We start from the raw sequence: 24,021 nt of genomic DNA on the forward strand, positions 1-24,021 counted from the left end.
ATAGCGTCACGACACGACACGTAAGTATATTTCCGCCCTAAGGCCTGCGACAAAAATATAGCTAGCTATAGCCAGTACGAGTATTTTATAAATTCAACACCCTTAACCATTTGGTTCCAGTGTGAGGACAACTCGGGCGACTCGGGGCAGTTCGGCGCGCAGGGCGGCGCCGGCAACATGAGCGCCAGCGAGCCCGACCTCACGCAGCAGGTAACTATAGCGGCACCACGATCACTCTGCAACGAATTTACAACTTCAGAAAAACTTGTAGATTACAATACTGATTAATATTTCTTGATATTGATAACTCTGATAGCTCACATACGGCCGTGAGACCTACTACTTACTACGAATTTCTGTAATTTCTGTAATTTCTCATTTTCGGTGACCGTCGGGGTAGACTAGTTCTACAGCTAGCTAGGCCACCATACTTAATCAGATAGCCATTAGTGGCCGGATGAGGAAGGTCGAGGACAGAAAGTTGTGTTAAATGCTTTCCTAGTATCACTACGACATAAAATGATATTGAATACTGTGTATTACATCCGCATACTATTTATTTATCAGGATGACTTTCAGGGCGCAGTCCGTTTGCTGGAGTCTCTGGGCATGTCTCGCGGGGGCGGCGCGGGGCGCGGGGCGGCGCCGCAGCGGGCCAATAGGAGCAATCATACCAATAGTCTGTTCCCGAGGTTAGTGGAAATGAAAATAAATATTTATTTAATTAACTTTAACAAGCAAAAAGTGTATTAGATTTTTTAGTCCTCTGCAATCCGTACTCCATAAGAATATATTATGATATTATTTTTTATTAAAAAAAAGGTTTTTTTTACATTATTTTTGATTCAAGAACGTCTGAAATTGTAGCGAAGTATCCAAGGACCTGGAGAAAGACATAGCATAAGTACTTTTATCTCGGTATTTCCACAGAAAAGCGAAGCTCGCTGGCAACAGCTTGTAACAGACTAGCTGTTCCCGCGAGCTTCGCTTCGCTTTAAGAAGTTTTCCCGTAGAAATTCTGCGATAAAAAAGTGGCCAATGTGGTAATTAATAAAATATAATTTCGTAAAAAATCGGTTCAGCCGTTTTCACGTTAAGAAGTAACAAACATACTTATATACATACTCACAAACTTTCGCATTTATAATATAAGTAGGAAGGATTTTACTAAATCGTGTAATGTACCCCCCACAGCCTGGTCCGCCTGGCGTTATCCAGCAACTTCCCGTCGGGCCTGCTGTCGGCGGCGCAGAGCTACCCGTCGCTGGCTCCCAACGCGCAGAACGCACTCACCCTCTCACTCACCTCCACGTCTAGTGAGAGCGAGCAGGTCAGATATATTGTTACAAACTGTGGCGTACCGCAAGGGGCAGTACTTGGGCCTGTTTTGTTTAATATTTAAAAACTTCCCGTCGGGCCTGCTGTCGGCGGCGCAGAGCTACCCGTCGCTGGCTCCCAACGCGCAGAACGCACTCACCCTCTCACTCACCTCCACGTCTAGTGAGAGCGAGCAGGTCAGATATATTGTTACAAACTGTGGCGTACCGCAAGGGGCAGTACTTGGGCCTGTTTTGTTTAATATTTAAAAACTTCCCGTCGGGCCTGCTGTCGGCGGCGCAGAGCTACCCGTCGCTGGCTCCCAACGCGCAGAACGCACTCACCCTCTCACTCACCTCCACGTCTAGTGAGAGCGAGCAGGTCAGATATATTGTTACAAACTGTGGCGTACCGCAAGGGGCAGTACTTGGGCCTGTTTTGTTTAATATTTAAAAACTTCCCGTCGGGCCTGCTGTCGGCGGCGCAGAGCTACCCGTCGCTGGCTCCCAACGCGCAGAACGCACTCACCCTCTCACTCACCTCCACGTCTAGTGAGAGCGAGCAGGTCAGATATATTGTTACAAACTGTGGCGTACCGCAAGGGGCAGTACTTGGGCCTGTTTTGTTTAATATTTAAAAACTTCCCGTCGGGCCTGCTGTCGGCGGCGCAGAGCTACCCGTCGCTGGCTCCCAACGCGCAGAACGCACTCACCCTCTCACTCACCTCCACGTCTAGTGAGAGCGAGCAGGTCAGATATATTGTTACAAACTGTGGCGTACCGCAAGGGGCAGTACTTGGGCCTGTTTTGTTTAATATTTAAAAACTTCCCGTCGGGCCTGCTGTCGGCGGCGCAGAGCTACCCGTCGCTGGCTCCCAACGCGCAGAACGCACTCACCCTCTCACTCACCTCCACGTCTAGTGAGAGCGAGCAGGTCAGATATATTGTTACAAACTGTGGCGTACCGCAAGGGGCAGTACTTGGGCCTGTTTTGTTTAATATTTAAAAACTTCCCGTCGGGCCTGCTGTCGGCGGCGCAGAGCTACCCGTCGCTGGCTCCCAACGCGCAGAACGCACTCACCCTCTCACTCACCTCCACGTCTAGTGAGAGCGAGCAGGTCAGATATATTGTTACAAACTGTGGCGTACCGCAAGGGGCAGTACTTGGGCCTGTTTTGTTTAATATTTAAAAACTTCCCGTCGGGCCTGCTGTCGGCGGCGCAGAGCTACCCGTCGCTGGCTCCCAACGCGCAGAACGCACTCACCCTCTCACTCACCTCCACGTCTAGTGAGAGCGAGCAGGTCAGATATATTGTTACAAACTGTGGCGTACCGCAAGGGGCAGTACTTGGGCCTGTTTTGTTTAATATTTAAAAACTTTCCGTCGGGCCTGCTGTCGGCGGCGCAGAGCTACCCGTCGCTGGCCCCCAACGCGCAGAACGCGCTCACTCTCTCACTCACGTCCACGTCCAGCGAGAGCGAGCAGGTCAGATGTATTACAGTGGCGTACCGCAAGGGGCAGTACTTGGGCCTGTTTTGTTTAATATTTTGTTTGTTTAACGCGCAGTGGCGTACCGCAAGGGACAATCTTTTGTTCTCTTTTGTTTATAATTTATAGCAACTTATGCCTGTTCAATAAATGAATAAATTTATTCAACGCTAATATCAATTGTTTTTATACCTCCAACGTCAAATTTGTCAGACAGACTCTACATCACTACCCAGTACTCATAGCACTTCTCCACCCACCCAGGTCTCTCTAGAAGACTTCCTGGAGTCGTGCCGCGCGCCCGCGCTGCTGGCCGAGATGGACGACGACGACAACGACGACGCGACTGATAGCGACAACAACGACAACGCTTACCAGGAGGTACTGTCTAGTTGATAAAAAGGGTGTTGCAATGTTGTGGGACGCCGCAAGGTGGTGATTGAGAGGCTGATTATGAACAAATTATTTTCGACGACTTCTGGAAATTTTTGATAATAAAATAATCCTCCCTGTAGTAAAAAGATACGTATTAGTATTTATTGTTGCGAATTTACAGAATTTGTCGAACCCTTTATATCACACCCTTTCGTAATCTCTGTTAACCTAAATACATAAATATATGCCCAGCTGGGGCCCTATATGCTTTTATATCTAACCCGGGACCCCCGACTCCGCAGTTAAAGCCACCAGCCACTCCAGTGTCTCCATTCCAGCACACACATTTGTTGTTTTTTATTTATGAATACACGAATTATGAAGCTGGTTCTTTTCATGCAAAACGTTCCGTTGCCGTTGTTTACGATTGACCTAACCAAACCACCCCACCCGAGTCCCCTGACACTCTAGTAACTCCATGCCATCTCACACATGTAACTCACCCCACAGGTATCCCGCAACCTGCTCTCCCTAATGGAAGAAGAAGCCTTAGAAGCCGTACGAGGCAACGCTTTACTGACGGGCGCGCGGCCGCGGCGGCCCTGGGACGACGACTTCGTGCTCAAGCGGCAGTTCTCGGCGCTCATCCCCGCCTTCGACCCCCGCCCGGGCCGCGCCAACCTCAACCAGACCACCGGTGAGTGCAGTGCAGGGATGGATGGAGGAGGAAGCGGTTTAGAGTGATTTAGGATGGATTACGAGCTAGACGAAAGGAAAAGCAACCGATTTGATGCAATAATAGCGCTACGAGATACGATGGAACTAACTTTCAACTTTAGACCGCATCCCAAGGTAATTTTAACTCTGTTCTATGGAAGAGGAAGCATTTTAGAGTGATTCAGGATGAATTCCGCCCTAGACGAAAGCAATAATAGTGCTACAACAGACGATGGAACTAGTCACAAACCGTTAAACCGCATCCGACGCTCTCGCGGTGCAACGCAACGCAAGCAGTGCGAGGCGACGCGGCGCTGCTGGCGGGGGCGGGGGCGGGGGCGGCCCTGGGACGACGACTTCGTGCTCAAGCGGCAGTTCTCGGCGCTCATCCCCGCCTTCGACCCCCGCCCGGGCCGCGCCAACCTCAACCAGACCACCGGTGAGATTAGTGGGGGGATTAATGGAGGAGGAAAGATTTTTTAGTAGGACTGGCTAACTGTTTTTAGGTATGGATGGTGGTGGAGCACTGTAAGAGGTTATTTAGTATTTAGTGTGAATACCGCCCTAGACCTAAGCAAGAGTGTTTATACTACTATAAATATCACACTTGGACCACCATCTTTCGTTTTCGCGTCTATGGCGGAAAATTTTACTGCATTTCATAGCAGCTGCAAATTATGTACGTTCATTGGTAAAGTCCTTCCATCCACAAAATATCATCCTAGTGATGCAGAGCTCTGGTATTATGCTGAATCTCTTCCATTCCTGTTAGCATTGTGTCAAAACCTGTTTATTAAATATTATTTCTCATCTCTGTTGGATGCCGCTAACACGTAAATATATGCAGCCGGTATTGTGAATATCTTAGCATAGTATTCAAAACTTTAAAGTGCAGTCAAACACCAGTATACAAACTGAGGCAAAGAAACCTTTCCTCTCAATATACCATTGTCACTCCAACAGTAAAGTTGTCACGTTTCTCTACCCCATGCTTACAAAAGTCAGTAACGACTAACCGTTCCACAGACCTAGAGATCCCCCTAACCGAGGGCTCAGACATCGAAGACACACCTGAGCCCGAGCCGGCCCCCGCGCCCCCCGCGGCCCGCCTGCCCGCCCTGCAGCTCACGCTCAGCGCCAACGGGGCTTCCCTGCCGCTGGACAAGCCGCACTGGACTTTGTACCGGGCCGTGCTGGCGTTGAATGCGAAGCAGAACCGCGGCGATTCACACAGGGATAATGTTTACACGTGAGTTTTTATTTTGTTTATTGGATAAATAACAGTAATGGAAGCAATGAAACTTGATATCTAAACATAATCTTATAACTAGTCTTTTACCTTATACATAATGTTTACCACTAAGAATATAATGCCGCCTATTGTGCTTACTCCTTTTGTAATTTAATGTATGTTGTGTGTTTTGTTCAATAAAGTTATATTGTATTGTATTGTATTGTATGCTTTTTAAATAGACTAACGATATTCGATAGTTGGTTTGGTTTGATTGAAATTGTAAAAGAAGTACAGAAGAGATATGAAATAATGGGAAAGTGAAAATATTGTTTATAAATATACTTCCAAACATAAAACGTAAAATAGCAGTCAGATCCTTAGTTTAGCTCACAGTTTCTTTCACTTGTAAGAGACATAATAATAATTGTGTAATAAAATACTTGCTTATTTGTTTCAGGCTGGTATACAAAGAGATTGACGGTGAAGTGGATTCCTCTTCATCGGCAGGCAGCGACGTTGAGGACGAAGAGCCTTGTGATCCAGGTACATTATATCACTTTTAAATACTTACTCTGTTTTGCAAAGGGGAAATTAATCATTATCATCGCTTCGCTTTATATCGGTTCGCTTGTGGAACCAGTTACCATTGCATATAAGGCAATCGCAGTCCATAGAAATCTTTAAGTCTAAGGTTCGTCTGCACTACCTCCAGAAGCAGAACAATCAGCAGCAGATCTAATAAATAGTTTATCTTGTAGCATTAAGTCCACCCTTTGTACACTTATTTTTATATTTGCAATAAAGGATTAAATAATAATAATAAAACACTATCCACCTATATCAAAGAACTGCTATGCTCTTTGACAGAGAGGGAAAAACAGTTTAATATCTAAAACGTCCTATAACTTTTCTATGAATAAGGGGGTTAAATTGTATCTTGTTCTCCTACCCTACTTCCTCATCTAACCCCCCACTCTCCCTCAGAGCACGGCCTCCTAGGCATGGAGGACGCGCTGGGCGGGCGCGAGGCGGCGTGCTGCGTGCAGGTGCTGCGGCGGCTGCTGGCCGTGTCGCCCGCGTCGGCGACCGTGCCGCCCGCCTTCCTGTCGCACAAGCTCACGGGCAAGCTGCATCAGCAGTTGCAGGAGCCGCTGACGTTGGCTGCCGGGGCTGCGCCGCCTTGGTGAGTCCCACTTATTACTACTGTTTCTTTATCTTTACAAAAAACTAAAACAGTCTCCAGATGATGAAATACTAAAAGTCACCTATACCAGATACAGAAACTTTTGTACAAAAATCTTAAAAAAGGTAAAAAGGCAACATGATGCATTTGAAATTAAAAAAGCGGGTAAAAATAGTAAACTTTTATGGGAAACAATAAAAAAATCCACTAACTCCACCAAAGAACAACATTCACCTACTCATCTACTATCTTCTTCTTTAACAGCAATACAATCATGTAACGGCGTTAACAGTTTCTTTGCCAATATTGGTAAAGAACTTGCTGAAAAAATTCAATCACCCTCCGCTATATCTAACAGTATCCAATCAACCGCTACCACTACTTCTTCTTTCGCCCTTCTAGACACAGATAATGACGAAGTTGAATCCGCCATTAAATCTATCAGACATAACGCTGCTACAGGCTGGGATTGTATCTCAGCCACCATCCTAAAAAGATATAGTAAAACTCTGACGCCTATTTTATGCCACATATTTAATCTATGCTTCCACACTGGTGTTTTTCCCAATTCTTTCAAAAAGGCAATCATTCATCCTATTTTCAAGGGTGGTGATCCGAAAGCAGTTACAAACTACAGACCAATTGCAGTACTCACAGCCATGTCCAAAATTTTAGAACGAATTCTCAACAATAGACTAATAAATTATCTGGAATCAAACAACTTATTATCTAAACAACAATACGGATTTCGAAAACATAGATCCACTACTGATGCTACACTGGCTTTAATAAACGAATTAGTTCATCACCTCAACAACCGTAAAAAGACTCTTACCATATTCTTAGACCTTGCCAAAGCATTTGATACGGTACCCATCCCCACCCTTTTACTCAAACTTCAATCTCTAGGCGTCAGAGGAACACAACTTAATCTTTTCCAAAGTTATCTGACTGATCGATCCCAAATAGTTAAAATAAATGACCATCTTAGCACTGAACAATCTATCTCCTATGGAGTACCTCAAGGAAGTATCTTAGGTCCTACACTCTTTCTTGTCTTTATTAATGATCTCTGCAAACTTGAATTACAAAATGGCTTTATAACCTCATATGCCGACGATACTCCTATCACCTTCTCAGCTAATTCATGGACAGAACTCCAAAGTGTTACTCAAATAGGTTTTAATTATGTATACAATTGGCTTCTCTCACACTCACTAACACTGAACACTTCCAAAACTAAACTTATTACCTTTTCTTTGCGTTCAAATTCTCAACCAACAATTCCTATTTCTATTAAAGCTCACACTTGTTCATCTCAACCTCAAACAGTATCTCTGAACACTGAATGTATATGTCCTGTTATTGCCTCGACTGATACAATAAAATACCTCGGCATAATATTAGATAAATACCTTAACTTCAAAGCCCACATCGACCACCTTACATCAAGAGTTAGGAAATTGATCCACTTTTTTAAAACTTTAAGACACATTACTAATCCACATATCATCCGGACCGTCTACTACGCGATGTGTCAATCAAAAATCTCATATTGTATAACAATTTGGGGTGGTGCCTGCAAAACGTATATTAAGCCTCTTGAAATAGCTCAACGTGCTATTTTAAAAGTTGCTACTTTTCGACCTTTCCTTTTCCCTACATTTCAACTCTATCAATTATGTAAGGTACTTTCTGTTAGACAACTTTTTATTCTTAACACTACTCTTATTCAACACACCAGAACACCACACACTATCTCTAACACACGACGTAAAGACCGAATCTGTACACTTCCCACTCCTAACTTTACATTCACTAAAAGATTCTTTCTTTACCTCGGACCCTATCTTTATAACAAAGTGAATAAATATAAAACTGTCTATAACCTGAATAGCATAGAAACTAAACATACAGTTCCCCAAAATTGATAATGCACATAGAAATCTTCGTCATTGTTCGGCAACGGTCGTATTCCCGAGCGTTAGAAAACTATAATGTATTTAGAGTGGTTAAGTGCATTTTCTTCATGAAATGTTAGTAGAATTATGTAATTGGTGCTAAAAGAGATAATTGATTTATCAGTTACGAAATTTGATTCGATAATTCATAATAGGTATTCCATAATATTAAAATTTACTTCGAAAATGTTACAGTAGGTACTTTTCAAGTGTCTTACTGAAGCTGATGTAAAGATGGATGAAAGAAGGTTTGAATAACACAAGGTTTATATTATAAGGAGAAATGGATTTCAAACACAGGTTTATATTAATTTTTTTAAATCTCAGTTCAAAAGTATTTACAGCACTGATTATTTCACATTAATAAAAATGTTTACATTAAAATCTCAGTTCAAAAGTATTTACAGCGCTGATCATTCACAATAATATTACAATTACAAACTTGGTCTTTTGGGTGTGGCTTTATTGGCAAAGTGAAGTCTATCAATGTGACGTATATTTTATTCTTAAATGTGCCTCATAATATGGCATCGTCAAAAATAATTAAAGTTGAAATTAAATTCACATTTGAAAAAAAATAACAAGAACGATGTGTAATTGCAGCTCTTTATAATTCCACAAAAGTAATATTGATCTTGACCTTGAGACCCTTGACTGATCGGTGAAAGCCACCGACCGCCCAAATTGTGTTCGATTATGTGTCACATAATATTGACTACTATTTCTTTCGAACAAGGATCAAAATGCAAGTGCTTTGTTTAAGAAATGATTCGGGTGTTTCCGGGAATACGACAGTTTGCGAAGATTTGCAAGCGCATTATTAATATGGGAGAACTGTACTGTAACTAATCTACGCCTAAAATTAAGTTATGATGAAACGGAAAGTTTCATTGATAACTTTATTGAACTGTAATTTAACACACACACACACACACACACACACACACACACACACACACACACACACACACACACACACACACACACACACACACACACACACACACACACACACACACACACACACACACACACACACACACACACACACACACACACACACACACACACACACACACACACACACACACACACACACACACACACACACACACACACACACACACACACACACACACACACACACACACACACACACACACACACACACACACACACACACACACACACACACACACACACACACACACACACACACACACACACACACACACACACACACACACACACACACACACACACACACACACACACACACACACACACACACACACACACACACACACACACACACACACACACACACACACACACACACACACACACACACACACACACACACACACACACACACACACACACACACACACACACACACACACACACACACACACACACACACACACACACACACACACACACACACACACACACACACACACACACACACACACACACACACACACACACACACACACACACACACACACACACACACACACACACACACACACACACACACACACACACACACACACACACACACACACACACACACACACACACACACACACACACACACACACACACACACACACACACACACACACACACACACACACACACACACACACACACACACACACACACACACACACACACACACACACACACACACACACACACACACACACACACACACACACACACACACACACACACACACACACACACACACACACACACACACACACACACACACACACACACACACACACACACACACACACACACACACACACACACACACACACACACACACACACACACACACACCTCTACTCACACGCGCATTACTGCAATTTTTTAATAAATACTTATCTTTTAACTAAAATTCTGATTTGTTTAAATTTTTATTTTTTGTTAAACTAAGTTAAAGTAGTTAATTGGAAATGTAATAGTTTTTTTGTACCTACTGTTGGCGCAGATAAGTGGACTGTATTTTTAAGTAAGGACTGGTCCTAGCTTTCCTAAACTCACACGTATAGTTATTGGGCACCCTTATTAAATTGGGATAAGAACAATTCACCAACCTGTACACGTGGTCAATGGCCGCTCCGTCTTCCGAGAAGAGTTCTTCTTGCCAGGCCTGGCGTTATATTTACTTGATAAAAAAACACACACAACTCACTATGCAAATAGTCTTGTTAAAATGTAAAAGTTCACCAATCACAATTGTCCGTAATAAATGAGTGGGAGCGGTTATAAAGTCCGCTGGCAGCCGACGACAAACGTTCTGCACGAAACCCGAGTCCACACTGATGATGGCCGCCTCTCGTAGGACGCAGCTCACAAACCGCCATGTGAGGGTAGTTTAACTATCCTCATACCAAAAAAATAAAGGTGCCCGAACATCCCGCCCCCTAACCAAGGTCCGCCTTGGTTCCTAAGCCTCAATAGGCAACCGACATAACTTGGAAATGGGCCTCAACAGGACACCATTCTGAGTCTTTACTTCCGCGACTCTAACAATACCGTCTTTACCGGGTAACAATTTAACGATCCGACCGCGTTTCCAATGTAGAGGCGCTAAATTGTCTTCTTTAATCAAAACTAAGTCGTCTAACTTAGGAGGTTCCTTCACCGACGTCCATTTATAACGTTGTTGTAGAGTATGGAGGTATTCCGTTTTCCATCTCGACCAAAAATGTTGCGACATCTTCTGAACGTGTTGAAACCGAGACAAACGAGATTCTTTAGTATCCGTATAGTCGTACTCGGGAAGAGCCACAAGAGGTTGTCCGATTAAAAAGTGACCAGGAGTCAAAACTTCAAGATCAGTTGGATCCGTACTTAGAGGGCACAACGGTCGCGAGTTCATTACCGCTTCTACTTTGGTGAAGAACGTAGTAAGCTCTTCAAAAGTGAGCCGGGTCTCACCGAGAACGCGCCGAGCGTGAGTTTTGGCAGATTTAACTGCAGCCTCAAAAAGTCCACCGTGATTCGGACTTGATGGTGCATTAAATAACCAAGTTATACTGTCTCGCGCCAATCTTTTTTCAATGTCCGACCGATTGTTTCGTAGAAATATGTATAGCTCCTTAAGGTATTTATCCGTTCCAGAATAATTTGTTCCACAGTCTGATCTAACAAGAGTTGGCAAGCCTCTCCTATTTGAAAAACGGGCAAAAGCTGCAACAAAGGCTTCTACCGTAAGGTCCGAAACTACCTCCAAGTGGACCGCCTTAACCGATAAGCATACAAAGATGCACAAATAACATTTTGTTATCTTAGCGTTCCGTAATGTACTTGTCTTTATATAAAAAGGACCCGCAAAGTCCGTTCCGACGCCGAGAAATAGTCGCACCCCCCTGACCCGGTCAGGTGGCAGATCAGCCATGTACGGCTGCGTAGGTCGTGCTTTAGATCTATAACATTGCACACACCTATATGTAATGTGTCGGGTGACTCGCCGCGCCGACATTATCCAATACGTCCGAGATAATATAGCCGCAAGTGTATTCGCTCCGACATGACAATTGATGATGTGGTAATGATTTACCAACATCTCCGTGAATTTACTTTTAGCCGACAATAAAATCGGATGTCGTGCATCATAAGGTAGCTCCGCAGCTCCTATCCGACCACCGACCCGTAGAATATTGTCATCATCCATAAATAAATTTAATCTTCTCATAGAAGTCCGAATCGTTTTTTTGTTTGTCAAGCATAAAATTTCATCCTTGAAATGTTTTAATTGTTCTATACGAATTAAATGCATTATAGCGTTTCTACGCTCCGAAACCGATATATTTTGTGGAAACTGTTTAATATTATTTTTGCATAAATGAGCAAACCGTAATACCAGGGCCGTAACTTTGATTAATTTTTCAAACGAACTAAATTTATCAATAAGAAAGTCCGTGTCCGTGTCCGATTGTAAATTTCCGATATTAACTACACAAGTTTTAGTCTTCCGACCAGGTAACATATCTGGCGGAAATGCAGGACCATCCACCGGCCAACAATCCGATGGTTGGCACAGCCACTGCGGGCCCCACCACAGCTCGTGGTTGAGCAGATCCGCCGCCGCAGCGCCGCGCGATGAAACATCCGCACAATTTAATTCACTTGGCACGTGACGCCAATGAATGAGAGCCGTAGATGCATTAATTTGAGAAACCCGATTTGCTTCAAAAACTTGTAATGTATGCGCAGGAGTACGAAGCCACGCTAGGACTATAGTACTGTCACACCATCCGACCACTTCCTCGAATACAATGTTGTCTGCAACCTTGCTGACCTCATGATTGAGAAGGGTAGTAAGCAGCGCAGCGCCATTTAACTCCATCTTGGGAATGGTCTGCTGAGTCTTCAGTGGGGCTAACCTTGACTTAGCAATGATTAGTCTCACGAGAACGCTGCCGTCTGGTAGTTCCGCTCGTACGTACACTGCCGCCGCATGTCCTAACGACGAACCGTCACAAAAACCGTGCAAGGAGTACCGAGCCTGTGCACCAGGTCTCAAACACCTAGGAATGGAAAGACGTTCTAAATTGGACAAGTCCGAAATATAATCTTGCCACATCCGTACCAAATCATCCGAGACTGGCGAATCCCAATCTACTTTATTTCCGCTTGTACCGATCACCGATTGTAGTAAAAGTTTAAAACGAAAAACCACTGGGCTTATCCACCCTAATGGATCGTATAGTTTAGCCGTCATAGATAAAATACTCCTTCGAGTAACCGTTGAGTCCGAGGGTAAGTTAACCCTATATGTAAAACCGTCCGAAATTGGGTCCCACTGAATACCCAATATTTTTATAAAAACCGAGCCGTCTGTACCGTCAAACGTCCGAGGAGTCTCCAGGTGATCTGCCGGAAGTCCCTGAAGCAGCTCCGGTACGTTGGAAGACCACTTCCGCAGTTCATAACCAGGGTGTCCACTATCTGGAAAGTCAGGGAAAGTCAGGGAAAAGTCAGGGAAGCTCAAGGTGGTCAGGGAAAGTCAGTGAAATTGATGGACCACCTGGAAAGTCAGGGAAAAACTACTATCAAAGCATATTTTTTGGCAAAGTTGTAGTATTTTACGTTATTATTTTAGACGTGAAATACAGAAGTCATAAAATAAAATCTCGTTTAGTTTTTATAAATATTTTTGTCTGATCCATACTATTACAATAAATATGTATAAAGTATAGTAAATAGTAGTGATATAATAAAAATATGACTTTAAAAAAAATATGTGTTAAGAATTTTAAAAGTTTAGCTACAAGTAGATCTTGATATAGTTCAGAGGTTTTGAATGGTAAAATGATGTCTCATTATACAGGTTGTTGCAAAAGGGGGTGACTCAGCTCAAGCTTTTCTTTAATACGACGACAGCGCACCCGGGATTCTCCAGAAACGCTGCCTTTTCGCGGCACCTTCTTAGGGGGAAATTTGAAAGCGCCCGCACCCATAAAATAACTTTTTATATCTTTTTCGGTATTGGAGAACTTAGAAAGGTCATGAGATGAATATGTTCATGTAAAAAAAATACCCAAAAATTAAAAAAAAAATGCTATCTGCCAGCTTCCTTACTCACTTAAAAAAAAAATAGTTATTTTCGAGGATGCCTACTTTAAAAACCTGTACTCTGCACTAGACCTAGCATAAAGTGAGCTTCAAACAATTCAACTAACTGCCCTCTTTTGCAATAACAACCAGTAGATTTCCAAAAATTATATATTTTTTTATTAAATATTGGACACTGACGGCAGGACTGGTCCACCGATTTAAAGTCGCTCAGCGCGCTATGGAGAGAGCTATGCTTGCGGTTTATCTGATGGATCGTATCAGAGATGAGGTTATCCATCAGAGGACTAAGGTTACCGACATAGCTGTCAAAATAGTATGCAGGCTGAAGCGGCAGTGTCATATCTGCCGAGGAACCGATAACCGTTGGGATAGACGAGTTCTCGAGTAGAGACCTCGAACATATAATCGTAGCGTGAGACGCCCTCCTGCTCTCTAGACCGATGACCTTAGGTGGTTAGTCTGTAGTGGCTGGATGAGGAAGGCCGAGGAGCGATTGTAGTGGCTCTCCTTGGGAGATGCCTATCCAGCAGTGGATTATTATTGGCTGATGATGATGATGATATACAAAATCAAAAAAAGTGATTAAAAAGGTAGTTCATTTATTTTATGTGGAAAACCTAAGTTTTTTGTGAATGTTTTAGTAAAACAAAAATAGTTTAGAATGACCTTCTGATTCACGTTTTTCCGCCCTAGTTGTAGTACCCTTTTTGCAGCCCCCTGTATAAATATTTTACGTAATCGAAGTTTCAATAACTTTCAAACAAATAAACGCAAAACTTGAAGCTTTCGTCATCTAATTACTTAAATTGGGATTTTATTTTGACCTGTAGTCAGGGAAATTTTCTGAAATGGTCAGGGAAAGTCAGGGAAAAGTCAGGGAATTTTTTGGGGCATTCTGAGTGGACACCCTGATAACCCGCCGACTTCATGAGCGATATCAACTCATCTCGTAAAGAAAGAGCTTCGTTTAAGCTATCCCCTCCCCCGTTGAGATCATCGACGTAGGAGTTTCTCAATAAAAGCTCAGCTGCACGAGGGCTGTCTTGCTTACCGTCATGAGCGAGCTGGTGAAGACAGCGAATAGCAATGTAAGGACTTGATTTCAACCCGTACGTATTGGTTGTCAACTCGTAAACGCGCAGAGGTTCCGAGGGCGATGACCTCCAGTAAATTAACTGATATCTGCGGTCCTCCGGACAGATGTAGGTTTGCCGAAACATCATCTTAACATCACACGTAAACACTACAAGTGGAAATCTAAAGTTTGTTATTATATCCGTTATGTCATTTTGTAACCGTTCTCCTGTATATAAACAATCATTTAAGCACACCCCTGTGCTACTAGGTATTGTCCCATTGAACACTACGCGAATCTTATTAACATCGCCCGACCTCTTGAACACCCCGTGGTGAGCAAGTACATAATATTCGTCACCTGAGTTAAAATCGAACTCCGATATCACCATATGTCCAAGTCTTAAATATTCTTCCATAAATTCAACATATTTGTCCCTAAACTCAGGCTGTCTAGACATCCTCCGTTCAATGGACATAAATTGTTTCAAAGCCGTTTGCCGAGAATCTCCTAATCGCTCGTGATTAGGTATAATAGGAAGCCGCACAATATATTTTCCGTTACTGTCACGTGACGTAGTCGACGCAAACAAATTCTCGCATTCTATGTCCAAAGGATCCTTAATTTTATGCATGGGCGGCTCCTCAGTTCTCCAAAACCTTTGAACCGCCTCTAAAAGAGTCGTACCCGAAAATGTTTCTACATTGTCACCGGATTGACAACATAATAAATTTACCGCACCGAAGATAGCGAAATCAAAAATAGTTCCCAACGCATAGGGACCACCCGTTCCCAGATCTAACTTTTCACCGGTTAAAATCTGTCCTAAGATGTCACATCCGAAAATAATATCTATCTCCAATGGCTTAAGAGTGCCGTCATCCGATAGCCTAATATTATTATCATTATTTAAATTCAAGCGACGCGCCAAATACGCAGTCGGCCTTTTTATAATTACCGCTGTAACCGATAACAAAGGAAAATCAACTTTGTTTGCAGGTCTAAAATGAATAGACACAATACAATGGCTACCACTAGCCTGAATTCCGCCGATACCTACCAAAGATGTGTCACTGTAATGTCGCTTTAATCCTAACTGCGCAACAAATTCGCTTTTAATTATTGAGCACTGTGAACCTAGGTCCAACAGCGCCCGCGCTGTGATAAAATCATTTCTAACCGTAAGTACATGGATAATCACAGTGGGTAAATTTATACCGTCCGCAAGCTTAGGTACTGAAACGACATTACTAATTAATTGTCAATTATTATTATTTGGTTGCTGCCGCGACCCAGTAGGGCTGGTATGATTTAGTGCCTTATTACCACCGAGATAAGGTTCATTTAACCTACCGCCCTCCTTCATGAATCTCGAGTCATCGAAAGCTGGCGTTGCCGCCTGTGCGATATGAACATTTCGAGCCGATTGTCGATCAACTGTCCTATCGCTGGATGACGTATTACATTCGTTTCGCGCAATGTAATGAGAGCATAACATTTTATTGTGACCGATATTACCACATCTATCACATGGTACATTGTTGTGACAGGTTCTCGCCGTGTGCTTTTCGAAGCATTTGAAACACAAATCATTATTTTTAATGAAATCCTTCCGTTCACCGTTAGTTAAGTTCCGAAATTTAAAACATTCACTAATCGTATGGCGTGGTAACTGACAGAAATTACACTGCTTTACTAAAACAGGTGACCTGCGTTGACCAAGGTCAGTTACATGTGCATGTGAATTGCGAATATTGTTACTGTACCGATTTTCACGGACAGCGGGGCCGGCCGCTGTCGGTGACGTCACGCAACTTTTATTATTAGCCGTATCAAGAAGCCGACATTCGTTTTGTAAGAATTCTATCAGCTGATTAAAGGTAGGTAAACAAGTTGAGTCACCTCCGTACTTTTGCTCGAACCGAGTTTTTATCTCCGCCGGTAATTTATTCAGTGAAATAAATAGAAGTAGATAACTCCATTCATCCACTGGCAAGTCTAAGTTTTTAAGCGCCCGAGTACATTCCAATAATGGATTAAGTACATTGTTTCTAAGTCCGTAACACTTATTCAAAGCCGGTATATTAAGAATACGAGAAATATTTGAATCCACGAGTAATCGTTTATTTTCGTATCTTGATTTCAAAATCTCTAAGGCCGAATCCAAAGAGTCGTCTACCATAGGTAGGTGTTTTAACAGTAAGCGAGGTTCATTTTGAACATGAGAGAACAAATAATGAAATTTTTCCGTTTTGGAGATATCCTTCCTGGATAAAACCAATGAACTATATAGACTATAGAAACTAGTCCATGAGAATAAGTCGCCGTCAAATACCGAGAGATTAATTGGTGGCAAGCGAGCCGTTTGTGTACTTTCTGTAGGGACATGTGTGCCGTCTAAGTTCGGATAGGCCGCCGACCGTGCCTCCAACTGGTTATACCATTCCTCAGCTTCGCGAAACTCCTTATCGTACATAGTGATAATCTCTGAATCATCCGTATTAATTAATATATTCTCGTAAGCCTCGCTCAACGCCGAATATCTGTCCTCTAACTTACGTAATCTAGCCGTAATCACACTAGAAGTATGAGTCTTACTGTTACTCATATCTAACGTGTTCTTTAACCAATCATACTGTAATTTAAATTTGGTCAAAAATACTTTGTTCGCCATTTTGAATATTTCTATGCACACACAGTGTAATATCTGTAAACAATAATCAACCGTAGATTATGTATTAGTCCCGTGACCGAACCTCTTAAGAAAGGTAAACTAATATAATAAGTACATAAATAAAACTACGTATTGTAAGGTATCCGAAATTATGAATTATCTTAGCCGTAAAACCGCCGCCGCCGCCGCAATGCGTACGCCGCCGCCGCAATGCGTACATTGTTAACAGTACTTAAGTATAAAATATGTGTTTATTTCTAAATAACAACTTCTACCTAATCTAAATATAAACTGGTAGGTACCACCGTAACCGAGCCGATAATAATAACACCTAATGCTAAAACTTGCCTAGCAAACTAACTTACTTAATATAGATTAGTTCAATAACTACCTACTGAAAACATGTATATAACTAACCGTAGTTTAACCATGTATATAACCGTTTGACCAACGAAATATAACATACACTAGCCGAAAATTAAGCCGAAGGTTGTTTGCAACCAAACCGAAGATACCGTAATTAATGAACCGAAGAACCGAATTGAAAGTAATACCGCCGTATGACCGAATATAACCGAAGATACCGTAACTTCTCAGGGAGAAACCGTATGTAAGTAACAATATAGTGGAACTGTACCGAGTAACCACCGTATGGTACCTACCGCCGAAATACAAAATGGCACCGTGCCATCCGAGAAATGATAACGCCTGCCCGTACTATTATAACCTTAATATTAGCCGAAAACCGTAATATATTTAAATAAAAACTTATGCCGAACCTTAAGCATTAGTTTTACTATGAGAATGAAATAATATTTTATCCGAAAAGCCGATTTTACCCAAAGAAACTACCGTTATAAGTTAAAGCAAAACTAGATCCGTGTCGTAGGACCAATAATTTATGTTGGCGCAGATAAGTGGACTGTATTTTTAAGTAAGGACTGGTCCTAGCTTTCCTAAACTCACACGTATAGTTATTGGGCACCCTTATTAAATTGGGATAAGAACAATTCACCAACCTGTACACGTGGTCAATGGCCGCTCCGTCTTCCGAGAAGAGTTCTTCTTGCCAGGCCTGGCGTTATATTTACTTGATAAAAAAACACACACAACTCACTATGCAAATAGTCTTGTTAAAATGTAAAAGTTCACCAATCACAATTGTCCGTAATAAATGAGTGGGAGCGGTTATAAGGTCCGCTGGCAGCCGACGACAAACGTTCTGCACGAAACCCGAGTCCACACTGATGATGGCCGCCTCTCGTAGGACGCAGCTCACAAACCGCCATGTGAGGGTAGTTTAACTATCCTCATACCAAAAAAATAAAGGTGCCCGAACACCTACTTTACCGGTAGTCCTTACTACAGGTTTTAAAAAAAACCTATTTAGGACACCACTGACCCCAGATATACAAATAACATGTACTTACGCTCTAGTGCCTACTTTAAGAATACTGTAAACATATTCAGAAATAAATAATTTTTAATTTTTTTTTATTTTTTTTAAAACAACACGCTCATGTCAAAAAATGTTGGATCAACACAGGTTTACCTATATAAATTAGTAAAAAATAGTTAAGTAGTTAAACTTTATATTTTATTGGCATTTTTTTTTGTAATATTATGGGATATTAACTGTGGTACTACAAAAATACGAAATCCATGTCTTTTTCTTAGACTGTCGGTGAAATTATGATGTCTAACTCAAGCGAAAATCTTGTTACTAATATTGCCATTATTAACTATTTTTCCAGCTTGAGTTTGGCATTTGGAATGTCGGAATAAAAAATACCGACCTCGTAATTCGATCAAAGTCGTAGCTAAGTTACCTGTAACATACTGCTAGCCTACATGATTCTGTAAGAATTTAATCGATGTTAATATCAGAAGAGTCTATGATGCTAACTATGCTAAATATGTTATTTATAGAACTTTTAATAGTATTATCAAACTTGAATTATGTAACTAATTGTATAGTTGACGTGTAAAACAGCCTAACACTGACCTCCCCCCCAGGTGCCAGCAGCTGAACGACTGGTGCCCGTTCCTGTTCCCGCTGGAGACGCGGCAGATGTTCTTCGCGTGCACCGCGTTCGGCACCTCGCGCACCATCGTGTGGCTGCAGGCGCAGACTGATAGACAGAGGTAGGTGTAGCGTGGGACACCCCACGGCAACAGGGTGTTGCGAAAAAGGTATGTTATCGCAAAACTAGTAAACTTGTGAATACTTGGCATAATAAACCAATACGAAGCTTACTCAGTCAGCGGCGGACAGTTTGCATATAGGACCCTTAAACACAGTTTTAGCTTCTGTCTCATGGCCTAATATACTGGGTGTTGCAAAAAAGGTATACTAAGCCCAGAGAAGGTGACTTAGAACACTCTCTCTGAACAAATTTAGTAAATTAAGTAAGTACTACAACACCTCGCGCACCATCGTGTGGCTGCAGGCGTAGACCGATAGACAGAGGTAGGTGTAGCGTGGGACACCCCTCGTCTATATAGCAGCTGAACGACTATTAGTAAATGTCAGACGCAGGAATTTTCATTCACTTTGTCCTAAATTTAGTCATTATGGGGTCAGGAGGGTAGAGTAGGCCATGAGACCGAAGCGAAAACCTACTGTGTTTAAGAGTGTGTCACCTCGCGCACCATCGTGTGGCTGCAGGCGCAGACTGATTGACAGAGGTATGTGTACAGTGGGACACGTCATTCTCAGGTAATTCTGAACAACTTTTGCTCTACAAGTTTTGTAAATTTGTTCAGAATGACCTCCTGAGTCACCTCCTTTCGGCTTAGTATACCCTTTTTGGAAGAACATGTCGTGCCGTTTCGCGACACGTTATGCGAAATGTATGAAACCGAGCCTTACGACACGACACATAAGTTTACCGGGAGCTTGAGTAGGCTTCGTATTGGTTTATTATGCCGATTATTCACAGTTTTGTTCTGGTCAGCTTGCAGCAAACGATAAACAGTTGCCTACTGTGAACGCAAACTAAAACCTGAAAATATATATATATATATTAGTATCGACTTAATTATATTTGGGCAAAGACGGTAATAATAAACTTGGCGAAAATACGCACCTAAAATGTAACATACGAGTACAAAAATAAATCTATATACAATCTAACATAACATTTTGATGACGTAGACCAGTTATTTAGTGCGACCATTAGCATAATTATTTTACTAAAAAATTATGGTATTATTTAACCCCGTAATATTGGTGACCCCGACATGACACTCCTCTCTTCCCCCCCAGGTCAGGCAACCCGGTGCCGGGGCGGCGCGCGGAGCTGGACGCGGCGGAGGTGCGCATGGGCCGGCTGCGGCACGAGCGCGTGCGCATCCCGCGCTGCCCCGCGCTGCTGCACTCCGCCATGCAGGTACAGTACACTCAGCATGCAGCAACAACAACAACAACAACAACAACAACAACAACAACAACAACCCAGTGCCGGGGCGGCGCGCGGAGCTGGACGCGGCGGAGGTGCGCATGGGCCGGCTGCGGCACGAGCGCGTGCGTATCCCGCGCTGCCCCGCGCTGCTGCACTCCGCCATGCAGGTATAGTACAAGACAATCTATCATGGCGAGCTGATGGGCCACTATGCGTAAAATACCTACGGGGTGACTAGCTACTAAGCCACCCAAGCTCACGCCGGAAAGCCAGTAGAAGACCTATATAGGTACAACAAGACGATAGATCTCTTTTAAGTCGCGAGCGGAATGAATTTGTCAGAATAGATGTGCTCCAAATCGAATAATAAGATTAGTTTAAAACGCATATTACACGTTATAAACGCAAGCTTCGATTGTGATCTCCTTTTGTATACTTATTGTATACTTTGGTCTTTTATGAAAGTCTAACTTCGCAATGTCTTTTTTTCTACTTATGATCAATTATTAACAACACTCATTCAAACCCATAACAGCAAACTAATAACCACAACAACCCCACAGGTGATGCGTGTACACGCGGGCCGAAAGTCCGTCCTCGAGGTCGAATTCGCGGGCGAAGAGGGCACGGGCCTGGGCCCGACCCTCGAGTTCTACGCACTAGTCGGGGCTGAACTGCAGCGGTCGAGCCTGAGGATGTGGCTGAATGATGAGCCGAGGGAGGGCGAGGAGGAGAAGAGGAGGGAGGAGGATGAGCTGAGCTCGCCCCATGTGTCGCATGATGGCAGGGATGGTGAGTTGAGGATGTTGTGATGATTGTGTTTGTAGGATATACAGAGCGGCTAAAGTGGTACAGTAAGGCGACTATTCCAACATTTGCAACACTTTGTAATTTCGGCATAAAATGAAAATATGTGACAAATTTAGAATGTAAATATAGAATTTTAGGTAACGCGGGAAAATCTTAATAATTTTTGTAAATCTTTTAGACCAGTCTTACTTCTAACATATTGTATGATACAAACATGTATGTAGCTGGTACTTACATTATAGTATGTCTCAGTCACATATCGTACGCCCTGACACTCACATTTGTAGTAAATTTTTAAGTAGAATTGTATACAGTTCATTCAATATCTATACAAAACTTATAACACCTCTTTCCCCCCACAGACAAGCCAATAGGCTACTACGTGATGCGGCCCGGCGGGCTGTTCCCCGCGCCGCTGCGCCAGCAGTCGGCGCTGTGCGACCGCGTGTGCAAGTACTTCCACTTCCTGGGCATCTTCCTCGCCAAGGTATAATGAGCAGGGTGTAGCATGTGACGGATGTACAGTGTAAGGTAGATAGTCTGCCCCCTCTCAGAAGCAATGTTAATATGAGAGAGGGGTCAGTATTCTCTGCACGTACGTATGATGACCGTACGATGCATTCCATTCATCATCAGCCAATAATCAGCCACTGCTGGACTTAGGCCTCTGCCAAAGAGCGCCACAACACTCGGTCCTCGGCCGTCTTCATACAGCCACTACTGGCGGCCCGCCTAAGGTCATGATCCATCCATCATGCTGCATTCAGAGGCCGTTAATTACTTCATTTATTTGTTTGTGAAGTTTCGTTTTGACAAGGTACAAAAATTGTATGCATCTGTTTATAGCGATTGATGTTTTAGACGCAAGCCTCTTTATCACCAGCCCGTATCATTGTAACCTCCCTTTCTTCCCGCAGGTCCTACAAGACGGGCGGCTGGTGGACCTGCCGCTGTCGGCCTCGTTCCTGCGCCTCATGTGCGGGGAGGCGCTCTCCGACCAGCACCTGCGCGAGATCGACCCCATACGACATCGGTATGTCATATCTACACTATACAGGGTGCTGCAAGACGGGGGCTGGTGGACCTGCCGCTGTCGGCCTCGTTCCTGCGCCTCATGTGCGGGGAGGCGCTCTCCGACCAGCACCTGCGCGAGATCGACCCCATACGACATCGGTATGTCATATCTACACTATACAGGGTGCTGCAAGACGGGGGCTGGTGGACCTGCCGCTGTCGGCCTCGTTCCTGCGCCTCATGTGCGGGGAGGCGCTCTCCGACCAGCACCTGCGCGAGATCGACCCCATACGACATCGGTATGTCATATCTACACTATACAGGGTGCTGCAAGACGGGGGCTGGTGGACCTGCCGCTGTCGGCCTCGTTCCTGCGCCTCATGTGCGGGGAGGCGCTCTCCGACCAGCACCTGCGCGAGATCGACCCCATACGACATCGGTATGTCATATCTACACTATACAGGGTGCTGCAAGACGGGGGCTGGTGGACCTGCCGCTGTCGGCCTCGTTCCTGCGCCTCATGTGCGGGGAGGCGCTCTCCGACCAGCACCTGCGCGAGATCGACCCCATACGACATCGGTATGTCATATCTACACTATACAGGGTGCTGCAAGACGGGGGCTGGTGGACCTGCCGCTGTCGGCCTCGTTCCTGCGCCTCATGTGCGGGGAGGCGCTCTCCGACCAGCACCTGCGCGAGATCGACCCCATACGACATCGGTATGTCATATCTACACTATACAGGGTGCTGCAAGACGGGGGCTGGTGGACCTGCCGCTGTCGGCCTCGTTCCTGCGCCTCATGTGCGGGGAGGCGCTCTGCGACGAGCACCTGCGCGAGATCGACCCCATACGACATCGGTATGTCATATTTACACTAATACAGGGTGCTGCAAGACGGGCGGCTGGTTTTAACCATAGAGTACAGAAATTTACTGACGTAAAGAAGCACCATCATGTTGAGTTATACTGCCGGTACGGCACAGTATAATTATCTATTAAGGGGATCCCTAAAGCTAAAATGCTAAAGTCGGCTTGATATACTTGATTAGATTGGAAAAACGGTGGCTTCTATCACATTGATAAAAATATATTTTGTAGCAGAGGGTATACTGAACATGTTAGTTGCTTATAAATTGGTGCAGGATTATAATAAGTATGTTAAAA

The 24,021-nt window shown here is 43.6% G+C and overlaps 4 protein-coding genes across 4 annotated transcripts in view; 3 read left to right on the plus strand and 1 right to left on the minus strand.

Moving 5' to 3' along the window:
* LOC125488511 (E3 ubiquitin-protein ligase Ufd4-like) overlaps positions 1–1,417 on the plus strand; it is a 54,837-nt gene extending 53,420 nt beyond the window's left edge. Inside the window, exons 33-35 of the mRNA XM_048624487.1 lie at positions 121–210; positions 568–692; positions 1,195–1,417. Coding sequence (XP_048480444.1) covers positions 121–210; positions 568–692; positions 1,195–1,402 — 423 coding nt within the window. The 3' untranslated portion in view covers positions 1,403–1,417. The remainder of the gene's footprint in view (positions 1–120; positions 211–567; positions 693–1,194) is intronic.
* A 1,082-nt stretch (positions 1,418–2,499) lies between these two features.
* On the plus strand, positions 2,500–6,594 carry LOC125489249 (E3 ubiquitin-protein ligase Ufd4-like). The gene is made up of 7 exons (XM_048624488.1): positions 2,500–2,802; positions 3,070–3,186; positions 3,691–3,877; positions 4,924–5,146; positions 5,589–5,674; positions 6,116–6,314; positions 6,579–6,594. The coding sequence occupies exons 2-7, from the start codon at positions 3,124–3,126 to the stop codon at positions 6,592–6,594; spliced, it is 774 nt and encodes a 257-aa protein (XP_048480445.1). The 5' UTR covers positions 2,500–2,802; positions 3,070–3,123.
* Positions 6,595–11,052: 4,458 nt separating this feature from the next.
* Positions 11,053–16,362, minus strand: LOC125489250. The gene is made up of 3 exons (XM_048624489.1): positions 14,796–16,362; positions 11,606–13,234; positions 11,053–11,072 (listed from the first exon to the last, which is right to left on the minus strand). Exons 1-3 carry the CDS (start codon positions 15,586–15,588, stop codon positions 11,053–11,055), a joined length of 2,442 nt encoding a protein of 813 aa, XP_048480446.1. The 5' UTR covers positions 15,589–16,362.
* A 2,516-nt stretch (positions 16,363–18,878) lies between these two features.
* LOC105390270 (E3 ubiquitin-protein ligase HECTD1) overlaps positions 18,879–24,021 on the plus strand; it is a 29,121-nt gene continuing 23,978 nt past the window's right edge. Inside the window, exons 1-6 of the mRNA XM_048624490.1 lie at positions 18,879–18,917; positions 19,622–19,773; positions 20,897–21,020; positions 21,596–21,824; positions 22,205–22,329; positions 22,760–22,875. Coding sequence (XP_048480447.1) covers positions 18,879–18,917; positions 19,622–19,773; positions 20,897–21,020; positions 21,596–21,824; positions 22,205–22,329; positions 22,760–22,875 — 785 coding nt within the window. The remainder of the gene's footprint in view (positions 18,918–19,621; positions 19,774–20,896; positions 21,021–21,595; positions 21,825–22,204; positions 22,330–22,759; positions 22,876–24,021) is intronic.

This window comes from Plutella xylostella, chromosome 12, assembly GCF_932276165.1.
Source record: "Plutella xylostella chromosome 12, ilPluXylo3.1, whole genome shotgun sequence".
In the NCBI taxonomy this organism is placed as follows: domain Eukaryota; kingdom Metazoa; phylum Arthropoda; class Insecta; order Lepidoptera; family Plutellidae; genus Plutella; species Plutella xylostella.